Below are 22,103 nucleotides of genomic sequence, written 5' to 3' on the forward strand. Positions count from 1 at the left end.
GGGTCTGCGGTTCAGAACATTCTAATCCACTGGCGCACAACCACCGTCCCCTCCATCACCGGTTGGTTGCATAGGCTCTGGCATGTGCTGGGGATGGAGAAGCTGTCGCTTGCGGTTGCGGGGGAGATAGACCAATTTGAAGAGCTATGGCAACCCTTTCTAGCGCTGCTGTCCACTGAATTCCGGGAGCTCACCTGCCCGAGGTATCTTAGACTTCTCAGGCTGACGCCGCCGGTGACCCCGGCGGACTAGCTTACATGTGAGACGGGGACCCCCCGGGGAGGGGGGGGGGGTGCGGGGCTTCCTGGTTAGGATTACTCTGATGCGGGACCATAGGACGGGGGGGGGGGGGGGGGGGGGGAGTGTTGTTGTTTCGTTACTGGGAGGATGGGGGATGGGAGGTGGGGGATTGTGTTCTATTGAGGTGTTGATGGGGGGGGTTTTTATTGCTTAGATTTGGGGTGTCGGATACGCGTGCGGGGATTTCACAGCTTGTATTTCTAGCTTTCATTTACTGTGTTTTTCCCCCTGACCCACCGCGCTACCTATTGCCAACCCTCTGGAGTTGCACCCTTTTTCTTTGACTGTATTCCATGTATCCTGCCCTCCTATCCCCCTCCCCCATGGTTTGTTTTGTCTCAATAAAAACGTTTTAAACATAAAACAGGTAACGACATAGTGGACTGAAGTTGCCCAATCTATGGTAAGAGATAATAAGCATCTTCTCTTGTGTCTAAACCTTGTCTATTATCTGCAGTTTGTCCCAATGGTAATGGATTTGAGTCCTGGTCATAACGGGAAGCATGAGGGATACTGATCCTAGCAGGAGGAGAGGGGACTAGTACCTCACTGCCTATTAAATCAAGTTTACAATTCTTTTTGCCATTTTATTGTACTTTTTAGTTCTAGTGTGTGAATAAAGTACTTTCTATTCAGCTAAAAGATGAGCACTGGGCTGAACATTAGTTTATTGTATTTTTTTGGTTAACAGTTGAGTTCTGAACTCTTGCTCCGACGCTACCACCCTGAGAAGCCTGTGACTGCGCACCCTAGCTATCCTAAGAGTCCAGTGCTTACTTGGCCCAGTGTGCAGAGCCATAGTCTGGGTTCCGCAGCAACCACAGCACTGAAACTGCCCTCATCGCTGCCACCGATTACATCAGGACCCTACTGGACAGCGGTAAAACCGCGGCCCTCATCCTCCTGGATCGGTCAGCCGCCTTCGATACTGTCAGCCACCGCACCCTATGCACACGCCTCCACGACTCAGGGATCCGAGACAAAGCTCTGGACTGGACCACCTCCTTCCCCTCCGGCAGAACCCAGAGCGTCCGCCTCCCCCTTTCCAATCCGAAGCCACCGAGATCATCTGCGGCATACCCCAAGGATCATCCCTCAGCCCGACATTGTTCAATATCTACACGGCACCACTCGCTCACGTCGCCCGACTACACGACCTCAACATCATCTCCTACGCCGACGACACCCAACTGATCCTCTCCCTCACCAAAGACCCCCTCACCGCCAAAAGTAACCTCCAAGAAAGAATGAAAGCCGTCGCCGAGTGGATGAAGAACAGCCGTCTGGAGCTGAACTCCGACAAGACGGAATTCCTCCTCCTCGGCTCCACCCCCTCAGCGTGGGACAACTCCTGGTGGCCAACCGCACTGGGAGCAGCACAAACACCCACCGACCACGCACGCAACCTAGGGTTCATCCTCGAATCAACACTCTCCATGACCAAGCAAGTCAACGCAGTCTCGTCCTCCTGCTTCACCACCCTCCGCATGCTCCGCTAGATCTACAGGTGGATCCCCACCGAAACAAGAAGAACGGTCACCCAGGCCCTCGTCAGCAGCAGGCTAGACTATGGAAATGCCCTCTACGCAGGAGCCGCCAAACTCCTGAAACGACTACAACGCATACAGAACCCCTCCGCCCGCTTGATCCTCGACATCCCTCGCCGCAGCCACATCACACCCCACCTGAAAGACCTGCACTGGCTGCCCGTCAAAAAGAGGATCACCTTCAAGCTCCTCACCCACGCACACAAAGCACTCCACAACACCAGACCAGAATACCTCAACAGACGACTCACCTTCTACATTCCAACCCGCCAGCTCCGCTCCACCGACCTCGCCCTCGCCACCGTTCCCCGCATCCGAAGAGCGACCACCGGCGGCAGATCGTTCTCCCACCTCGCTGCCAAAACCTGGAACACCCTCCCCATCCTCCTACGACAGACCCAGGACCTACTTACCTTCAGGGGGCTACTCAAGACCTGGCTATTCGAGAAGTAGCAGCACCCCTCCCCCCAGCGCCTTGAGACCCTCACGGGTGAGTAGTGCGCTTTATAAATGTTATGATTGATTGATTAATTGATTGATAGTAGCAGGACCCCTGGAGACAAGTGACAAACAACCTTATCCTCCACTCTTGGGGCTAGTAGTCCTAGTCCCGGTCTGCCCTTGGGCCTCCCGTATGGGGTCTCACAGCAATATTACCTAAACTGACAAAATAAAAGCTATTTGTACTTACTGTGAAAATGAACAGTCTTGTTTTCTCAAAAGTACTGCAAGAACAAATTGATGCACAGATATATATTAAAAGAAGACCTGAGCAATTTTCTTATTACACAAGCAAAATGTTGCATAATTCCCTTGTTACATGTATTTTGCATTATTCCCACCAACATTATTCCAAATTATGCAATTTCTCTGATTTTTTGACCTGTGAGAATGGTTCAAGAAGAAACTGTATCATGGGAACTGTGAAACTTATGTTTTCTACTACTACAAGACATTTTCTGCATGAATCAATCACCAGTGTGAACTTTAAAGGTGATGGATATGAATGTATACAATCTTCACATAATCTTCGTGAAACACATATCTGTTTCATAAGGGAGAGATTTTGTGATTTTGCACACCCCTAATTATGACTTCCATTTTAGTGCCTGATTTAGAGTTTAGCTAATGGGTTACTCCGTCACAAAGGTGACAGATATCTTATCCAGCATTTTATTTATTGATTTGCTGTTTTATATAGCAGGAACTCAAACAGAAGGTATTGGAGCACTTCACATGAGCACCAGTTACATTACACAAGAACAATTTCATTTTTAGTAGCCATGAGGAGATGAAGTGATTTGCCCAGATTCACAGGCTGTAGAGCTGATGCCGAGACTCAAACCGGTTCTCCAGTTCTAAAGTAGGCAGCTCTGGTTGTTGCGCCACATCTTCTCCTAATACAAGTGCCATTGGATAATGCACTTGTAATTAAACACTGTCTGCCACTTTGTGATGGAATAAACTGTCCGCCAAACTCAAACTCAGGCCCTTAGTCTCTGTACCCATGTTGTATTTTTATTTATGCATTTGGTAAATAGCCCGCACAGACATGCTGTACAGAATTGACATCAAAAGTAGCAGCCAGGAAGTTTTCAGTGCTCTGGGAGATAAATTGGGCTTTGGGAGGGAGGCTGAGCAATGATTATTAATGCACTAGAGACGCTGCCCAAGGGATACCGTGAACATTAGCACAGTGCTGTCTTTCTGGGGTGCAGGTGATGGGATGAACGAAGTCTCAGCTTAGAAAAAGTGTTCTTGTGAGGCAAATAGACTGTTCACAAAGGGATGGGTATATTAACTGCACTTGAGTAGAACGGGTTCCTTGGGAAAGTTGAACAGCTCGAAAGGCGGACAGTGGTCTTACCCCACGTGCTGGTTAAGCAAGCAGCGTCAGAACAATGGCCCCTGTTTATTTATTTATTTATGCATTTTTATATAGCGCGGACTTTACCCGAAGTTGTCAGAGCACTTCACAATAGGAACAGCAGCTTTACATGAGGAGAAAATTACAAGTGGGCATGTTACAAAAGCAAACTTTACATTACATGAGGCAAAAGTGACAAATGTGCATGTATCAAAAGCAAACAAAATACAAGAAGAGGTAGCAAACTATACCTTACAAGAGGAAAAAGTGACATTTATGCAAGTTACATAAGCGTACAAGATACAAGTAGAGGTATAAAACTGCAATAAATGGCAGACACTCAAAACACAAGAACACAGGGAATGGCACTTCTATAGGCATGGAGTACAGACTCCGGTGGTGGTCCGGAGCTGAGGCGGAAGTGAGTTCCAGATTCTCACCGCGTTGCCTAAAAAGGATTGGGCCATCGATCTTTCCTTTTGAAAGTGGGAGGTTCAAGCAATAAGTTTTACGCATTACGTGATGGTCTAGAGCCTCCAGAGAGTTTCAGTTTATTCACCAGGTAGCGAGGGGAGGAGGGGTGCAAGGCTTTGTGGGTGGTACAGGCAGTCTTGTAGATAGATCTTGCCTCGATGGGAAGCCAACGAAGGGTGGATAAAATGGGTGTGATGTGGTCGCTTCTTTTGGCCCCATATATGAAACGAGCTGCAGAATGGAGAACAGATTTAAGGGGGGGCTTTGTCTCGCATCTCCTGAAGGAGGACGGGGGCGCGCAGTCACGTGACCGCGCCTTGCAGCTAGCGCTCCCCGCGGACCGGCACTTTGTTCGGGATGCTGGCAGGCGCTTTGTGTCAGAAATACTGCAGTTGATTAGTCATTGCACGGCTAGTCGCACTGACTGCTTGAGAACCATCTGCATCCTTATGGCTCCTCCGCGCTGGCGCGGGATGCACCTTCTTCCCATGGCTGCTAGGACGGCGCAGCCTGTGCCTGCAGACTGCCCTAACGCCCGCGCGCGTCCAATGGGATGAAAGGCACTCAGGAACGCAGCAAGCCAAATGTAAGTTGCTATGCATCCTTCAATCCATTTTCGGCAGAGGTCGGGCAGACAGATGTGACTGCCGAATGTTTTATGTAATCGTAGTGTTTCTAGCAATTCACATAAGAGAATGGGACACATAGGAGTGACATGGACTGCTCAGGACCACACGCTGCGAGCAAGCAGGGACGCCTGCATTAGAGTCTCGTTATTTTTGTCCTAAAGTTGCAAAGAAGCTTCGGTATCAGCAGTTCAATGGTCAGACAGAGCGAATGCTGAATTGAGTAAATAGGGGGAGTGTAGCGCAGCTCGGTCAGTGGAATCTGGCGCGGTGGGTACACGTGGAGCTTTTTGTACTTGTGTTGCTTGGTGTGCGTGTCTTTCAGTGGTATAGTGTCACCAGGATGCTTTCTGTTCTTCTCCAACTTCTTTGTTCTATGCTTCCTTTAATTTGGCGTTTGCCCTGCGTTAGCCAGTTCCAGCGTGCTCCCAGTGTTGGCAGTTATTAAATTCGGTACAGATGAGATAACATGATTTACCCAGGATCACACCGTTCTATCAATTGTGGAAAGTCGTGATTAGAATTCAAGTTACAGAATAGTTTACGTCTTGTCATTATGCTTTGTGCCTTAGGAATGTTACACCGTCACACCTCCTTTTCTAACAGCAACCCTCAGTGCAGGTGTTTGGAAATGTCTCCCTGTGCAGTCACTCTCCCCTCAGTCATGGCGGACACCTGCAAAGTGCTTCCTCCTTATGCGTGACTCCTTCAACCAGTCCTGGACCTTTTCACTCGTTACTACTTGGCATGCTAAAGCTGCAGCTAGAAGGTTAAAAGTGGACGGGGGTGGCAAGCTGGGGTTCACTGGTGGGATGACACGTGAGGTGGGGTCAGTGGGTGACACCAGTGTGACTTTGGTAGCCCCTGCAACAGATTTTATTCTGGTTGATGTCGTCTATTTGCTGTCCCGTCTTCTCCACCTGTGAAGAATTGGTTAAAGTAACTAGGCTTTGTAACAGGTAATAATCAGATTACTTCACGGTCTGACTTGGCTCAAGTGGAAAAAAGCAAGTCAAACCATTAATAAGTCATATGGGAGACATCCAGCCAGTGCTGGCTTTCTGTAGGTCATTGTTGTAAGGGGAAAGGCAAAACGAAATGTCCACTGTAATGTAGAACCATTTCAATTATATTTGGCCGATATAGGATTCGTTGCTCAGAGTTGTTGGTGTAGTGATCTAAGAGGCTGGCTGACAGAAGTGCTATTATGCCAGATTATTCTGAGGGGGGCAGTGCCCCCAGAAAAAAACAGAATGATCCATCATGGACAGTTCTCAACTAATAATGAATGCCCCATCCCGTTATCCACCCCTGGTATTTTATCCAGCAGCACTTAGTAAGATTTAGCGTGTAGTTTTGCCTACAGGTCCCAGGGTGCACGTCATTGCGTAGAAGCCTGAACAAAGATACCCCCGAGGACACGTGGTCATTTGGTAAGAGGGGGAATAGGGGACCAAGTTTGGACCTGTATAAGGCACCTTTGCATTGCAATATAAACTGGCCAGGGCACAAGTCCTAAAAAAAGAAGTGGGGGGACTCTCCAAGTTAGGCGGCGTGACAGGAAGTGACATCACGACAGGAAGTGACATCACGACAGGAAGTGACATCACTTGTGAGGCAGATCCATCATTTGCATATATTGCAAGATTTAACAATTGAAGCTGCTTGGTACTTAAGCCTGTGACTTAAGGTCCCTGTATGGAGGAATTAGCAGCCCAAATGTGGATGAAGTTTGGTGTACAACTACATTAGTCAAGCCATTAAGTGCTGTAAGCGAGGCATACTAAAACATGGGACCATGAACAAAAGCAGAATTTGTGTTGAAAAAAGCCAAAGAAAACCACATACTAGAAACTACAATAGTGATTATCAAAACTTTAAAATGTATTACGCTACCGAGAACACGACATTTAAATTTATTGACAAGTATAATACACTGGGACCATGAGAGAAAAAAATGCAAGGTGCACACTGTACAGTTTCAGCTTGATACTCTGTACATCTGTTATTGCAGACATTATGGGACATGTTATATTGCCACAGGATGTCTGGCCATGGAAAATTTGTGAGACCGCTTAGATCATTGAAAGCTATCAATTAAAAAACGACCATGCGTCTGCATATCTTTTATTGTGCTGGGCTGTAGGATCTACCTTTCTAGATTGAGTATCATCTGCATGGCGATGGGCAATCAACCACCTGTTCACAAATGGCACTGGATTCCAAAGAGGCAGAGGAGGACCCATGAGGTTAATGAACATTACTGAGGAAAGGCGTCCGATACCAAGGCAGTTTCGTATGGGTGACATTATCAAGTTCATTGTGCTGAAACCCCTTTCGCAGTCACTTGAAGTCACAGGAAGTGTGTTTATCGCCCTCAAAACAGGTTGCAGTTTCTCTGGAATGTCATTACCACCATTATCAATATAGTCTCTGAAGCCTTCAGATACGCCTTTGAAATTAAGACAGAATCTCCTGCACAGGTTTTGTAGTTTCTCCTCACCTTCATACCATGGGCTCTCAATGTCATATGGCCATTTCTGTGGGTTGATAACATCTATCTCTGATGTAAGAGCTAAAAATTCATCTGTCCGAGATGATGTGGCCGACCTATTGCTTGCAGACTGTGCATACAACCTAGAGCGCAAGTTATCTGCCAGATTTTGATAAAACTGGGGAAGGTTTATTTTGACCTGCCCACGTGAGTCCTCACAGCTGATTGGCACTCCTCTAAATAAGCCACTCTCAATAGCTTTTTCAGCCTCCTTCCTGTGTGTCCCTGGAAACTCCTTAAGCTTTTCAATTGCCCTTACTGAACGATTGATGAGCTGGTAAGCTCGTGGCAGAGTTACCTCATCCCTTTGAAGTGCTTCCGACAGTGTTCCAATTTCATGAACCGCATCTGCAACACCAGCTAGATTCAGCACAAAATCGGAAGATGTCAGAATTCTATTCAGCCCACTGAAAGTAGACCGGTGTTTGGCATCACGAGAAATACTTAAGCTGGACTGAACAAAATGCTGGTGAAGGGCTGGGTATGACTCCCACACTGCTCGTATTGCCCTTTTGCTAGAAGCAATCCACCGGATTGAAAATACTCGCCCAATTTTCAGAATCGCAATCTCTAGCTCTTTTGCACATGCGGAAAGTTCCCGCTGATTTTTGGGAGACTGGTGGTACACAGCATACAGTTTTTCAAAAAATGATGCAAGGTGCTTAAGGCCTGGCACTGTATCAACCGTGTCTGCTACACTGAGCTCAAGCCGGTGGCATAGACAGTGCCATTTTACAAGTCGAGGGTATTTACAACATAGCCTCTCCAAAACACCAGAGTTTCTCCCAAGCATTACACTGGCACCATCACTGCACACCCCTATCCAATTGTCTGCAAGGAACTGGTTGCAAAACCCATGTTTTTCCAAACATTTCAAGAGTGAGGACTCAATGCACTCTGCATCGCCCCTAGGCAACTCAAGCAAGTCAAGGAAAAAGGTGAGGGGCTCTTTTCCATTGAATGCAGCACGAACATAAATAATTAAAACAGTCAATGAAGAATGGGTTGTTGACTCATCAATATAAACTGAGATTTTTGGAGCCTGTTCAACAATGCCTATGCAAAGCTTTCTCCGCATTTCCTCAGCAATGCAATCAGTTATCTGTGCTGCAGTGAACTCGCTGTGTAGAATCGAGCCCATATCTGACTGATTAGCAACCTGCAAAGCTACTAGACCTGGAAAGTCTGAAAAGGGGCGATTATTTTTTGCACAAAAGAAAAGAGTGAGAAACACCTTAACCGTTGAAGCATGATAATGCCTCTGCTGCTCCAGGATCGTTGACGGCAGTACCTCCTTCTTGGATGCATCTTGGATAGCACATGCATTACAATGTGCTTCAGAAATTTTATGCTTATGTATTTTTTTCCGCAGTGAGCCTAACTGGCTAGCTTTTGTTGGGCCAGATGCAGCAATGCTCCCAGTGACCCATTCTCTAGACAAACCCACACCCTGTGATGCTCCAAGTAGCTTAACCTCACTGCATATGTTGCAGCCAAGGCGGCCATTTTCACAACTTAGCCATGGATACTTTTCTTTAAATTGAGCCCACTGATTGTGGTCCCAACACTCTGGCAAGCTGGTATCCCTTTCAAAACTGGCGCCCGCATCCCGGATCTTTGTTGAAGAGTCTTCCAGTGGAGAAGGTGGAACCGATCCTTGGCTTGACATCATACTCTCCGAATCTTGTGCAGGTACATCGTTCAAGCACGCACTGGGCTGTACTAGGCTACTTTCAGAATCAAACCGTGATCTCTTATTCGCATTTGCAAAGAAATCCATGATGCTGGATTTGCGTTTGCTTGTTTCTGTTGAAAGCAGAAAGCATTGGGTCAGTTTTATTGTTTACATTTGTCACTCATATTCACTGATGGTTGGCGAGGATAAAAAATTGAAACATTGCTTGGCAAAAATATTTTTTGGATTACTTTTGCCACCTAGCTAAATGTTTGTGGCCCAATGAGCCACCCATCCCGGTTTGTGGTGGTATTACAATAAAAAAAAAAAAGAGAGAGTCACAAAATGCCCTTTTTAAAAAAGAAAAATTCCCTCAATTAGCAATTGATGATCTTCTATTTTACCGGTGTGATATTGCTCATTTCGTTTCCCATGTCATGTATGAACATTACATTGTAAAGATTTGTGGTCATAAATGAACCAAACATTTTCTGCCAAGGAGTATTAGCGCTTTTTACCTCTCTTGGCTACCACTGTTGCAGCCTCCGTGCTAGGGGTAGAAGGTAAAGTTTCCTGTCTGGCAGCAGATGGCTGTGCGAATTCCTGGTGATCTGTGTTGTGTCCTGGGTGAGCATGGGACCCAACGCGGCCCTGCTGTGCTGCAGGATGGACCATTGCAGGTGTGAGCAGGACAACTGCAAGGCAGGGAGATCTGTTGAATAGGATGGCTCCCAAGATACTGTAAGCTGTAGTGCAAATAAAAGATTCCACATTAGGCAACTGTAAGCATTTTCATAGTTGAAGGAATGGTGGCATCCTGCTGTCACCGTCATTCATTCCTTAGAAACGATTCTGAGGCATTCCATAGATTTCCATCAATCTTGAGCACCCAAATTTTTATATTTGAAGAGGTTAAAGCGCTTTTGGATGTTGGCGACACAGCAGTTTGCCTTTAATGAATGCATAGACCTTTCAAAAGTGATAATTTTTAACCCTATACTTAGAAACATCCATTCCACAAGGGAACTAAGAGGAAAGTCAATTGGAAAGGCCATGCATGATGTGCAGAGGAGCATTGGTCAAGAGCAAAGCAAAAGATACAGTTCCTCAAGCTATGTTACGCGCTTGTAAAGGATGCTTATGTGTAAGGCTCCCAGTTTTCACAATTTTTTTACAGATAAATACAGACAGAAAACAATGTGTTTTCTGTCTACATTTATTTGTAAAAGTGGATAAATACAGAAAATTGTCCTACTTTTAAGTGACTCTCCGTGCTGTCTTTCATAAATTATAGGCCAACAGCTGGACAGCATGTAAATAAAAAAACAGGAGGACATTTCTTTAAATAAAGGCATATGTCAACATAAATGTATGGTATAATGCTAGTATTTACAGTGGATCCTCAGTGTCTATTGCAGTCCAAATATTTTTGCCAGAAATTACTCTAATGCACATATGCTCCCAGGTCCCACAATGCTTCCTGATGCAGATATCCACCCAATTCCCACAACGGCGCAGTAATTCACAAGCTGGCTTCCTTTCAGCATGGCACCGTAATTAATATATTAGCATGCCCAGTTTACACAAATCCACATTAATGCACTTTGACAACAATGACGAAGTAAACATTTATTGCAAATTACAAACAAACACAAATGTTAGACCAGTGGTCGAAGTGGGCAACAAAAAGTAGGGGAACTGTGGGCGGAAAATCAGAGGGTGGGAATAACCTGAGAATTGGGTCAGTGGGTAACCTATAAAGCGTGTAGGCTGCGGTATCTCCGTTTGTAAAGCTAACCGTGCCACAGCGGTAGTGACTGCGCAGATGTAACTTCTGAATGCTATAGGTGGCACTCAATGCTATAGGTGGCACTAGCTCGATGGGTCCAGGGGGTACAGCTCCAGTGCTATTTACAGGAAAAGCCTTTTGAGGCTGCATACGGTGGAATATCTCTGTGTGTCTAAAAGTCACACGAACACATTGCCTATTGGAAGGCGTGGGGATATTAACTGATTTGCCCAGAATCACAGGTCGGTGAGCTAACGCCGTGAATCTAACATGGTTCTCTAGCTGTGCTCTACATAAACACATTCTCTAATAAAACAATATTAAAACAGCACCACGTGTACTGCATCCGTTAATATACAGATACCTGAAGCCTACAACACACAAAAACATACACTACACTATATACTGCAGTACACAAACACATTACTACTTGTTTAACCATTACACAATACTACAACTGATACTCTAACACAACCGCCATTCACATTATTGCTACCCTTACTATCGAGTGAAGGGAAGTCTGCAGCGGGAGGCGGAGGCAGGTCAGGCAGCAGGCAAGGCCAGGCAGAACAGCCACGTCAACATCCGGTTCCGGGTCACTTCGAAAAAGCAAAGGAGCCAAAGCAGGAAAGCCCGAAAAATAAAGGGCTTGGAGCAGGAGGGCGGGACTGCCGAGTTGCAGACCCACCCACCCATTGGTTGAAGATCACGACTTCTATTGGTGGGTACCCTGGCAACGGTGAACCTGGTAGGTGCAGGGGCATGGGGCGTGATGATTGGCGGCAGTCCGAGAAATTTCCGGATTCAGCCAGCCACCCGGAAATACATTGTTGTTTGTGGTCTTCACTTTGTGCGCGCGTATTTGGGAAGGGTGGACGGCGTTTTGATTGAGCAGGGTGGACGGCGTCCACCCTGGAAAACCCTGGAAAATAAGTGGGGGGATGCCGTCCACCCGCGTGGTACCCCGACTCGTGCCCTGAAACTGGCTCAAGATGAGAGTACTCAGATAATGAAAACTTCAAGGACAATGCAGGCAAGATGTTATGCGATACTGCGCTCTTAGAAGAATGTAATCATTAAATGGATTCGATGTAGTCATTTTCTGACTCTTCCAGGCCAGCAAATGTCAAGCAGAGAAGGAAACACTGCACAAGCCCGTATGCCATGTTCACTCCCCGTGGGACTGCGGGTTCAGTCAAAACAAACCTGCATCACGAGTGGACCAGCGCCGGATACTGGTCATCCTGGGCGGACTGCAGAGCAAAGTCAGCCCCAGGTAAACATGCTCAAAACAGCCACCGTTCAGGAGGACCAAGGGGGCATGTCCAGGTCAAGGTAGTTCATCATATTCTGTTCCATAGGGTATAGTCCACTAGGGAAATGCCAGAGGGGTAACATGGCTACCCTGGCCCTGTTGCATCCTTACCAAGGCTGCGTGACAAAGCACACTGATTGGCCTGCCAGTCCAAGTCCGCACAAGTGCACGTCCCCAGGAGCAGCCTTGACGAGGACTAGCGAGTAGAAGTTAATGGATGTCTGGGAATTATCTATGAACATACGGTCATAGATCACACTTTCTTATTGACAAGGGGTGCATGAACTCGTATATTGTTTTAGTGAAATTTGCAAAATTCATAAAAACGTAGTGAATTACTGATGTAGGGCAGAATATGGTTTGCCTGTGAGTTTTGTCACTTTTTTCACACAAGCGTGCACTTGGCACAAAAAGTTGACTCTGCTCTTCTTTCCTTTGATATCCACCTCACCCCATGACTGAACTTTGTTCTACAGCGAATAAAATATCTTTTACAGAATGATTTCAGATTTTCATAGCCGCTGTTTTAATGAATGGCATATCTTGATTGATTTGCCATTTTTCGCTCCCCCTTGCCTGTTCTATGTACTTCTGCTCCTAGAAGCACAATGCCAACTATTAAGACGCACTGGTAAAAAGGAAGCATGGTGATTCTTAGGCAGGCCCGTGCCACTGCCTGCGTGGGCCACCGCAGTGTGTCAGTATTATTGCCAGGTTGAAATGGCAGGATGCCTCAACTAGGCACCACCTCTGTGTTGGCTGGTATGCACTGCAGGCCAGTAGCCTGGACCAAAGCAGGGCCAACATAATCTTTCATTGCTCCAATGTCGATATAATAATTTCTCCACATGTTTGAGGTTCTGAAAGGCTGGGAGGGCCGGTAAAAGTCATCTGTATACCAGATGTATCTCCCCACTTTTTTTGGCCCTGTCTGCCCTGGGTAACAATGAGACATTGTTGGCACTGTGTTGGCCTGTCCAAAATGTCTATAAATCAGCTCACAGGAAGTATTGCAGGACAGCCTTCCTAGACTGGGTTTTTGATAAATCCAGGCTTGTGAATCAGCCATTCATGCCACTTGTGAGCGATCACAACATTTTGCCTTGGGTGGACATGCGGGTGGAGCTGTGCTGCACGTCACACACAGGGGCCTATTGTGTGGCACGAGTGTATCATACAGACTCAAATTGAATGAACTGGCCACATCCATCTCGGAGTTCAGCACTACCAATTTAGTGGTTATAAGTCGATTGAGATTTCTTTATTTGTAAATTTTGGAAACTGTGTGGAAAACATTTCAACTTCGCGTTGTATTCAATGTTTTTGGCTTTGGAACATGATTGTCTGACAGGCTGCTGGGGAACAACTGTTCAGGCTTGGGGTGAGGTGGGGACTGATATAAGCCTCTGCTCACAGCTACACCCAAAGGCCGACGATTTCAGAGGCATGGGATAAAACCAGGCCCTGTGCGCCCTCACCTTGTAATATCAAAAGCAGAAAATACAGCCCACTCGGATATGGCCAGAGTGTTTATCTGTCCGGAAGTGCATCTCCGGTCAGCTCATGGCGAGTGCCTTAGTGTCCTCCTACGCAATGTTTTTTGTGTAAAGCAAAGCTCTACAAAAATACACGTGCAGAGAACTAGTCTGCAAACGTTTTCCAGCATGGGATAATGACTCAAATATGAAAGCAGTGTGAATCCTGTTCCAGTGGACTTGATTGGATTGATGGGGTTCTAACGTCTAAATCATCTCACTAAGTGGAGGGAAAAAAATGTGCCTGTGTGAAGGGAAAGGAAAACCAGGGTGCTTTACGCACTCACTGCGCAAAGGGTAAAATTCCAACCTTCACGGGCAAAAGGCTTGCTTTGCACACTTCCTGCGTATATAGGCTTGAACCTCACTTCTGAAGAGTCTTGTGTCACACCAGTAGTTTGAGGAACAGTGGTGGTTCGGAACCGCCCTCATACGGAGGTATTGCAGGAATGAGATCTGAGTCTGACCCTGTGTCTCATGGGAACAGTCCAGCCCGAACTGCCAAGCCATGTCTTCCCTGGACCGGAAACAAGCATCCTGGGACTGGTTTCGGGTTCATAACCCTCTTCAGCCAGGCTATCTTGAATCCAGTGGCAAAGCGAGCAAGGGACCCACGTCTGGGCATACCCTGCCAACTTAGGGCGAACAAAGCAATACCAAAGGGGATGATAGACGGAGCGTTTGAGCTAATCAAACACTCACCCCCAGTCAACTGATCTGGGATTAGTCCATCATCATTCTTTAGCTCACTCTACCACCCCAGTTCAGACATGGCCATATGCAAATCAGTCTGACCCTGTGCCTCATGGGAACAGTCCAGCCCGAACTGCCAAGCCATGTCTTCCCTGGACCGGAAACAAGCATCCTGGGACCGGTTTCGGGTTCGTAACCCTCCTCAGCCAGGCTATCTTGAATCCAGTGGCAAAGTGAGCAAGGGACCCACGTCTGGGTATACCCTGCCAACTTAGGGCAAACAAAGCAATACCAAAGGGTATGATGGACGGAGCGTTTGAGCTAATCAAACACTCACCCCCAGTCAACTGATCTGGGTTTAATCCATCATCATTCTTTAGCTCACTCCACCACCCCAGTTCAGACATGGCCATATGCAAATCAGTCTGACCCTGTGCCTCATGGGAACAGTCCAGCCCGAACTGCCAAGCCATGCGGTGAGTGTTTGATTTGCTCAAGCGCTCCATCCATCATCCCCTTTGGTATCGCTTTGTGGAAAATCTAGGTTTTACAATTTACTTCTACATTCAATGAATGCATTGAGGCACACCTCCTGTGGGTGTAAACCTGCTCAATATTTATCCAGAATGTGGTTGACGGGTGGGTCCAAGTTCACTACCCCTTTATTAAATACCACCATGAAATAATGATTTTCTTAACAACCACCTATAAGGAAACGGAAGCATTCTTACTACAAAAGTATCAGAAAATATACCAGGTTGTCATAGTTTGCATAAACAGCGATAATCATCGTAGCAATATTAATTTTATTTGCCATATTTTTTTTAACCGAACTGTGCCATTGCTAGAAGAGTTGTTGAAAGATTCTATTTAGGATGGGAGAAAATATTAGCCGGACTTTCGCTTGTTTGCAATAAAATGAACTGTTTTCTTTAAAAGCATCTTTAACGGGGAGACACGTGTTATTGGATCCTCGCCCTGCAATTTAAAAAAAACTCTTCAGTGATAACAACAAACCTGGAACCAATGATGTGGTCAGTGTCTGGTTTTCTTGGACTACTAGGCTTGATTGTGTCGATGGAGCTCGAATCTGGGCCATGGGTTTTCCCCATGTGATGCCTCCTGTCGTACTATGGGCGGAATAGAAACAAATAGTGCTTCTACACCCATAGCAGTAGTCCTGTGAACAGGTGCAGCCATGCTTCTGTTAGGAATCCACAAACACTCCCTGCAGAACATCTGAAAAGTTGTCCCAGGCTCGGATTTAGAAACATACTGCAGAATGTCATGCAGTATGTTCCCAGCGTCCACTTTGCCCAGTGCAGAACTGTATATGGTGTACAAACCCCCTCCCCCGGATGAATTCAGCCTGTTGTGCAAGTGCACATTTTTCTCCTCTATAGGAAGCCAATGTTTCCTGTGGAGAAAACATTCCTCTACACCCACTTCAAGATTCATGTCACCTGTTAATTCGCTCCATTCAATAGTTTGAGTAATGCCCTTCAAACCGAGGAATGATTTTAAGTAATTAATGCAAAGTCAAACAATCAAAGGAACATCCAATTATTTATTAATATGTAACGCAATTAGCATAATGTCATGTAATCCAATGCAGTGTAAAGTAATCAGAGCACTCTCCTGTAAATCAGTACAATTATAGTATCTTCATTAACAGCGAGAGCAATCGTTTTATGTAATCCAGTGCAGGATACATTAGAGTAATATCCTGTAATCTAATGTAGTAATCATAGTACTCACCTTCTGTAAGTTAATGGCAATTAAAGCAATCAAATATGTATTTTATAATTTAGTGGAGGCAAATGTAATTGAAGTCAAACCTTTCTGCTGTCTAATGTAGATTACATAATTAAAAGTAAATTGTTTATGTAATCCACAGAAGGTCACAGTATTCAGAGTAATCTCTTTTTTTCTTAATCTAATGAAGGTTTATGTATCCAAATAAGATCCTATAATCCATTTCAGTTTGGAATTATGAGTTCATTTCCTTCTGTCGTTTTATGCTGGATAAAGCAAAATTTGTAACCTTCCATAATCCAAATACAGGAAAAAGTAATTTGAGGAAAAGCCTGAAATGAAATGCAGGGCAATAGACTCAGATAAATGTTATTTTATAATTAAATGCAGGATAATGTACCTAACCGATGACATTAAACAACCTCCTTTGTGTGTTGATGTGTGTTGGCCTAACCGAATTTGAAGGTCTCCTACGGACAAGTAAGGACATCAAAGTGTCCATGTTGACCAGAAGGTAACAACATGTAACTTGTCTGATGCAGGTCGCTAAATCTGGGAACATAACAGAATCAAGTGGACCCCCTCCCTGAGTCATAACTGTTTATGTCTTTCAATCATGAGTTCCTCTTCTGCGTGTTGCTTTAGTAATCCGAGGTTATGCTAATAGGCCAACTAAATAAACCAACCCAAGCTCTTCCCGCCAGCTAGATCCTCCTTCAGTTTAGCATGCAGCTTTGGCTCCCTGTGATACGTCACTCTCTATTTAGTTGGCTCATTATCACAACCTCTATTTTCTAAAGTTGGATAGAGTGTTGTAATAGTTTTACTTCGAAGTCCATAGAGGTGTTGCCAGAAGACCATGGAAGACATATTCGAATATTCAGAAGCTAGAGTAGGAAAGTGCCTGTTCAAGGTTTGCCATGACTCTTTCTTTGAAATCTTGAGACCTTTAAAGTTATCTTGCAAAGTAAGTCCAAATCTAATTTAAAGAATAAGAGTTCATGAAAGTTGGATTAAAAGTTGATAAAAGTTCTGTTATGTTGATTTCTACCAGTTGCAATCCCATTCTTTTGGGGGGCCTGAATGACTGGGACTGTTATGCTGGTCACTGCCAAGAACCTCTGGTTGAGTAGTCTGTTGATGTGATACTTGGTTGGGGTGATCCCAGGAGTTTCAGAGGCTACTGGTCTCTTATTGTGACAAGGAGAGTTGTTTGCCACCAAAGTTCTGGGACCAGCCGAAACAAGGCCCACATTGGTTGCCAAGCAGTGCAGGAACATTAGACTCCAATCTCAGTGAACACAAATACCACTTGATCAGATTTTGCTCTCTTGCATGGTGCACATTTTGTGAGGCTCCACCATTCAAACCATATATGGACATTACACGATCCTGTTATGCTGGGTTCACGGACAATAGCCTGGGAGTGTTGCAAATGGCTCAGGTACAGGGGTTTATTGGGCACAAACAGCAGGCCATGCCTCTTGTAGAAGCAAAGCCATCAGAGAGACAGGAAGGAGCTGGAGGGCAGAATGGCAAGATTCAGTGAGAAGAGACACTGACATCCCCCCCACTCAGGACACTGGATCCTTCCACAAACGAATCCCTCGGGTAAGGAACGCTCAAAGGGTGAATTCCCAGATCACCAGTGACGTAAATGGCCCCACATAAAGCCCGTCACGATATGAGATTGCCTGGCTTACATGAAATTCAAAATGGATTCCACCATGCATTATCATCAATGTGCCAATAGTGCACACAGTCAGCCTACAACAGATACAAACTGTGCTCACACATTTCGCACACATACAAATCACATGTCTGAGAATGACCCTGGTAAGAGACACATGCAGATGGAGGCTTACGGATATCTGGGACAATCTCAGAAAAAGCATAAGTTGGTGAGCCAAAGTTGCTGCTCTTTGGGTCAGATCACGTGAACTCCTCAATCTAGGGTGATGGGTCTGTTAGACTTCTGATCCCAGTGGGATAGCTTTACTGGCATCATTGTGATAAATGGGGTAATCCATAAAGACAGGGTGATAGACAATGGTATACCAAGACATCAATGCCTTATGTAGCACTTAAGGTGTGTTTCCAAGGTGGAGCGAATGGGCAGCATGCAACTTTTGGGTGCCAGTCAATCAGAATGGGAATACCTTTGTAGACACCATTCTACAGCTGATGATTCCAAGAATAACGCCTCCCCCCCACAGCCAGAGGGAGAAGGAGTTGTAGCTAAGCAGAGAAAGCTTGTCCTCTTTCTAGCATGGCCTGGATTACCATGGTTACTAACCACATAGCATGTATGCAGGGAAACTGCTCTGCTGGGCAACTATGTGTATCTCTTACACACAGTGTCAGTGGGGGATAGGCTGACTTCTGTTTTGTGCGGCTGCATCCAGCCTCCATCCTGCACACACCATCAAGGGGGTTCCCACATCAATGTTGCGGTGAGTTAATTTCCTTTTGAGAGCCAGTAGGTGCAGTTCTTCTTCAGCCATAAAACTATTAATATTTCAATCAACCACTTCCCAAATTAAGAGTGGATGGTACCTCCTCGACAGCAGTTTGTAGATGAAGACTTTTGTGGTCTCCACTATTCCAATAGACCCTGGTATTGGTAACTGTGGAGATGTATGATGATACATCGCCAACCGTCACATCGCAAGCAATTACCACACTGTTTTAATAATCGTTAAAGGCATCACATCGCACGCATTTACTGCACATGCTGTTGCCACGCGATTGTAGTGTCTCTGCTGCTTTGGGTCATTACAACACAGTTCACTTAATCGCCTGCTGTTACATCGTTTTTTTCACTGAGTTAATTCAGTTTCTGGGCCGTGTTGTTTTTCATGCAGAAGAGAGATCCAGTTTCATATTGCCATAATTCAAGTGCTTAAAAATCTGATCTTGACCGTCAGCCCAAAAAGAATGCTTCAATAGAGTAATGCCATTTAGATAGCAAGGAAGCGACACACAACCGAAATCGATGCCTGGAAAACCGAATGACCTCTACTGCTTTTTGCCATTCTTATTTAATATAATACTAGCTTTACATTGCTTTAGTATAATGGTTGTGAACGCATTATTATCAAGAAGTATATAGTTAAATAGAAGTTCCTTACCTTCGCGGAGGTCTGCCTTCCACCTGCTCTCTGTCTCGCGGCGAGCCCCGGAACAACGTCAGTAACGTCTGGGCGGCTACGTAACCGCCTAAACCGCCTATTGTGAAAAGGAAAAAAGGACAATGGTTATGAAAAGATTAATCAAACCTACATATGTTGTGAAAAGGCAAAAAGGACAATGGTTATGAAAAGATTAATCAAAACATACATATGCATTTTATTGCATTTAAGAAACAGTTATGTAATGTAAAGCACGCATCTGTCACCTTCCAATAAAATATTTAAAACGTACATATGCATTCCATTGCATTTAAGAAAAGTTCAGCACATTCCTTAAAAACAGTATGTCATAAAAGAAACCAGATGTAACTTTAGAATTCAATGTTCACACGCAAATCAGGTGCTGTGCAAGGCTGCCGGGGGGGGGTGGGGGGGGGTTGCGCAGCAGCCCCCCTAACAGGGCGGCCGCCTAAGTGCCGCATGAAGGCACTGGGGGCAGCCGGTCTAGTCCCTGGGCTCAGCCAGGGAAGACGTTCGGCGAATGGATACTTCCGGCAGAGGGGGAGGGGGCAGGGGTATTTAGGCTGTGCCCGCCCATTCGTCGCCCTCTTGTCCCTCTGGTCTCGCCTTGTGGGTGCCTTCTGGTCGCTCTGGCCAGAGGCCTGGTCTGGCGTCGGCGTACTGTTTTTTCCTTCGGGGGTTCCGTTCGCTCTCGGGGATGGGTGTAATTTCAGAAGTTGTGTTGTGCTTTGGTATTTAAGCGAGGGGACAGTGGGGATGCAGAGGCCAAGCCGCGGGTCTCGTGCGTTAAGCTGCCCTGCACCCCGGGAGGTACTCCGGGTACGGCCTCGGCGATGATCGGGGGCATGTGGGGTCGCTTGGGTTGGCCCGCTATTGTTGTACTGAGGGCTCCAGGGTCCGCATCATTGTTATCAGGGAAGCGCAGGCATTCAAGGTTGTGTGCGCTTATCCCATGCCCCCCCCCCCTTTTTGAGGTTCCCATGTCGCGGTCCCGGGTGCGATTGGAGGCCGGTGGGACCGTTGGGGTTGTGCTCTATTTTTAGCTACTTGCATAGCTCGGGAGGGGGCGGCTGCGGAACTGCTGCCCTTAACGCTGCTTCATGCGGCGAGAGGAGGAGAGGCAGGCTGCTTTGGTTTAGTGTTGAAGGGGGCACTTTGGGCGCCTACGGTTTTTCGCGAATCGTTTAATTGTCTTGTGGCCTCTGATACGGCGAGCGGAGCATTGGGGTCATTTGAGCAGAGGGAACGGTGCTCACTGAGCACCAGTCGTGTCGGCACTCTAATTTTGCTTTGCCTTGTAAATAGGAGGTCTGTCCGCTTGCAGGGTGAGGAGGATGTTCAAAATCATTCTAATGATAGTATCCAACGAGCACTACACCGATTGCTTGTCCATGTATAATACCCTGGGTGCAGTAAGGTGTTTATGCCACGGGGTGGCACTGTTCCTCAGTTACGGTCTCCATAAAGGCTAGAGTTTTGTCGTCCCGATTGTAATGGGTTTCCTGCATTTCAGAGGTGCTGCGTGATTCCAGGCACCTTGACATGTTTCTCTGTGCGCCAATGGGGGACTTCACGTTTTCCAGCTAAGTCAAGGGGAGAGGGGTTGGCCTAACGGCTAGGGCGCTCAACCTCGGACCTGGGGGAACTGGGTTCGAGTCTCGGTAATTACGCTAAAACATCTTGTGATTCTGGGCAAATCAAGGGCCAGAGTGAGATTTTGATAGTTGTTGGAAACCTGCCTCATTTTGGTGCTTGTCAGATCGTATTGTATTTTCACAACTTAAATGCGCTTGGCTGGGCTTTTGGCGGGCCTCGATGCTCCCCTTTGCCTTTGACCATGGTCATCCCACCCCTGCCTTTTACCAGATTTGTGCAACGCTAATTTCCATATACAGAAGAGCAGATTGCTGTGTCTCCCAGCTGGGCCATACAGTCTGTACATCTTTCGGCTAATAGTGGAGGAGATGCCGGGAAATACATCGGAGAATGCATAGGTAATTTCTCACTAGAGAGGTCGTAGGCCCCCCTTGTTGCCTGAATGTGGATTAATGCTTTTACTTTCTGTTTACTAGGGCAGGCAAGGGCCAGCAGTGCATTGGGTGCGAAGTTTGAAGGCAGTGCAGAGGCGCTGTTTAAATACCGGCTGTGGGTGAAGCTGGCAGGTTGCATTGCACGGGGCATGGAAGTGCCGGGGGCACCAGTTTTCTTCCAATTTCGGTTCTGGCTGGGGTACTGCTGGGGGGAATTGTAGTGGTGGAAGAGAGAAGAGATGACTAGACATCGCTGTTGTTCCTTGGCTTCTTGACGGCACAGCGCATTCAGAGTCAGTGAGGTCTTGTCAGTGAACATTTCTAAGGTATTCGGGTCGTGCGTTGTAGTCGCTACAGCGAAGTCGCAGTCTAGGATGGGTCCTTGAGAAGGAATTCAGTGCTCTCTCAACGAACGGAAATGCAGTTTTCAGGCTCCTTGCGGCATGGTTAACCAGTAGGGCAGGGTAGCAGCACCATTGTGGCAGCCCGCTCGTGTTCCAGACCTGGCATGCTCCAGCACGCGGACACATTAATCTTGTGAGTTGGGCAATTCCCATCATTTCCCCGTGTCCAATCAACAAATAGCCTTGACCGGGTGTGATGTATATGGCCCTCATGTAAAGCGCTCCTATACTTGCTGGGCGGGTTGCATTATACAAAACGGCACTAGTCTTTCAACCCCCTGACGGTGCCTGGCTGGGGAATGCAGAGGAATATAAATGTTTAAGGCGCAGCCTCGGTCATCTCCCTCTGGGATGGTTTGTCATTGTGTGGTACAATGATGACTTTTC

At 46.4% G+C, this 22,103-nt stretch overlaps 1 protein-coding gene across 1 annotated transcript in view; it reads right to left on the reverse strand.

Moving 5' to 3' along the window:
* Positions 1 to 19,294, reverse strand: part of LOC146870629 (uncharacterized) — a 38,912-nt gene extending 19,618 nt beyond the window's left edge. Inside the window, exons 1-2 of the mRNA XM_085643866.1 lie at positions 19,262 to 19,294; positions 9,562 to 9,789 (exon numbers count right to left, since the gene is read on the reverse strand). Of these exons, the coding sequence (XP_085499992.1) occupies positions 9,562 to 9,718 (157 nt within the window). The 5' untranslated portion in view covers positions 9,719 to 9,789; positions 19,262 to 19,294. The remainder of the gene's footprint in view (positions 1 to 9,561; positions 9,790 to 19,261) is intronic.
* Positions 19,295 to 22,103: the final 2,809 nt, after the last annotated feature.

Source organism: Triturus cristatus, chromosome 1_1 (genome assembly GCF_964204655.1).
Source record: "Triturus cristatus chromosome 1_1, aTriCri1.1, whole genome shotgun sequence".
Taxonomy (NCBI): Eukaryota; Metazoa; Chordata; class Amphibia; order Caudata; family Salamandridae; genus Triturus; species Triturus cristatus.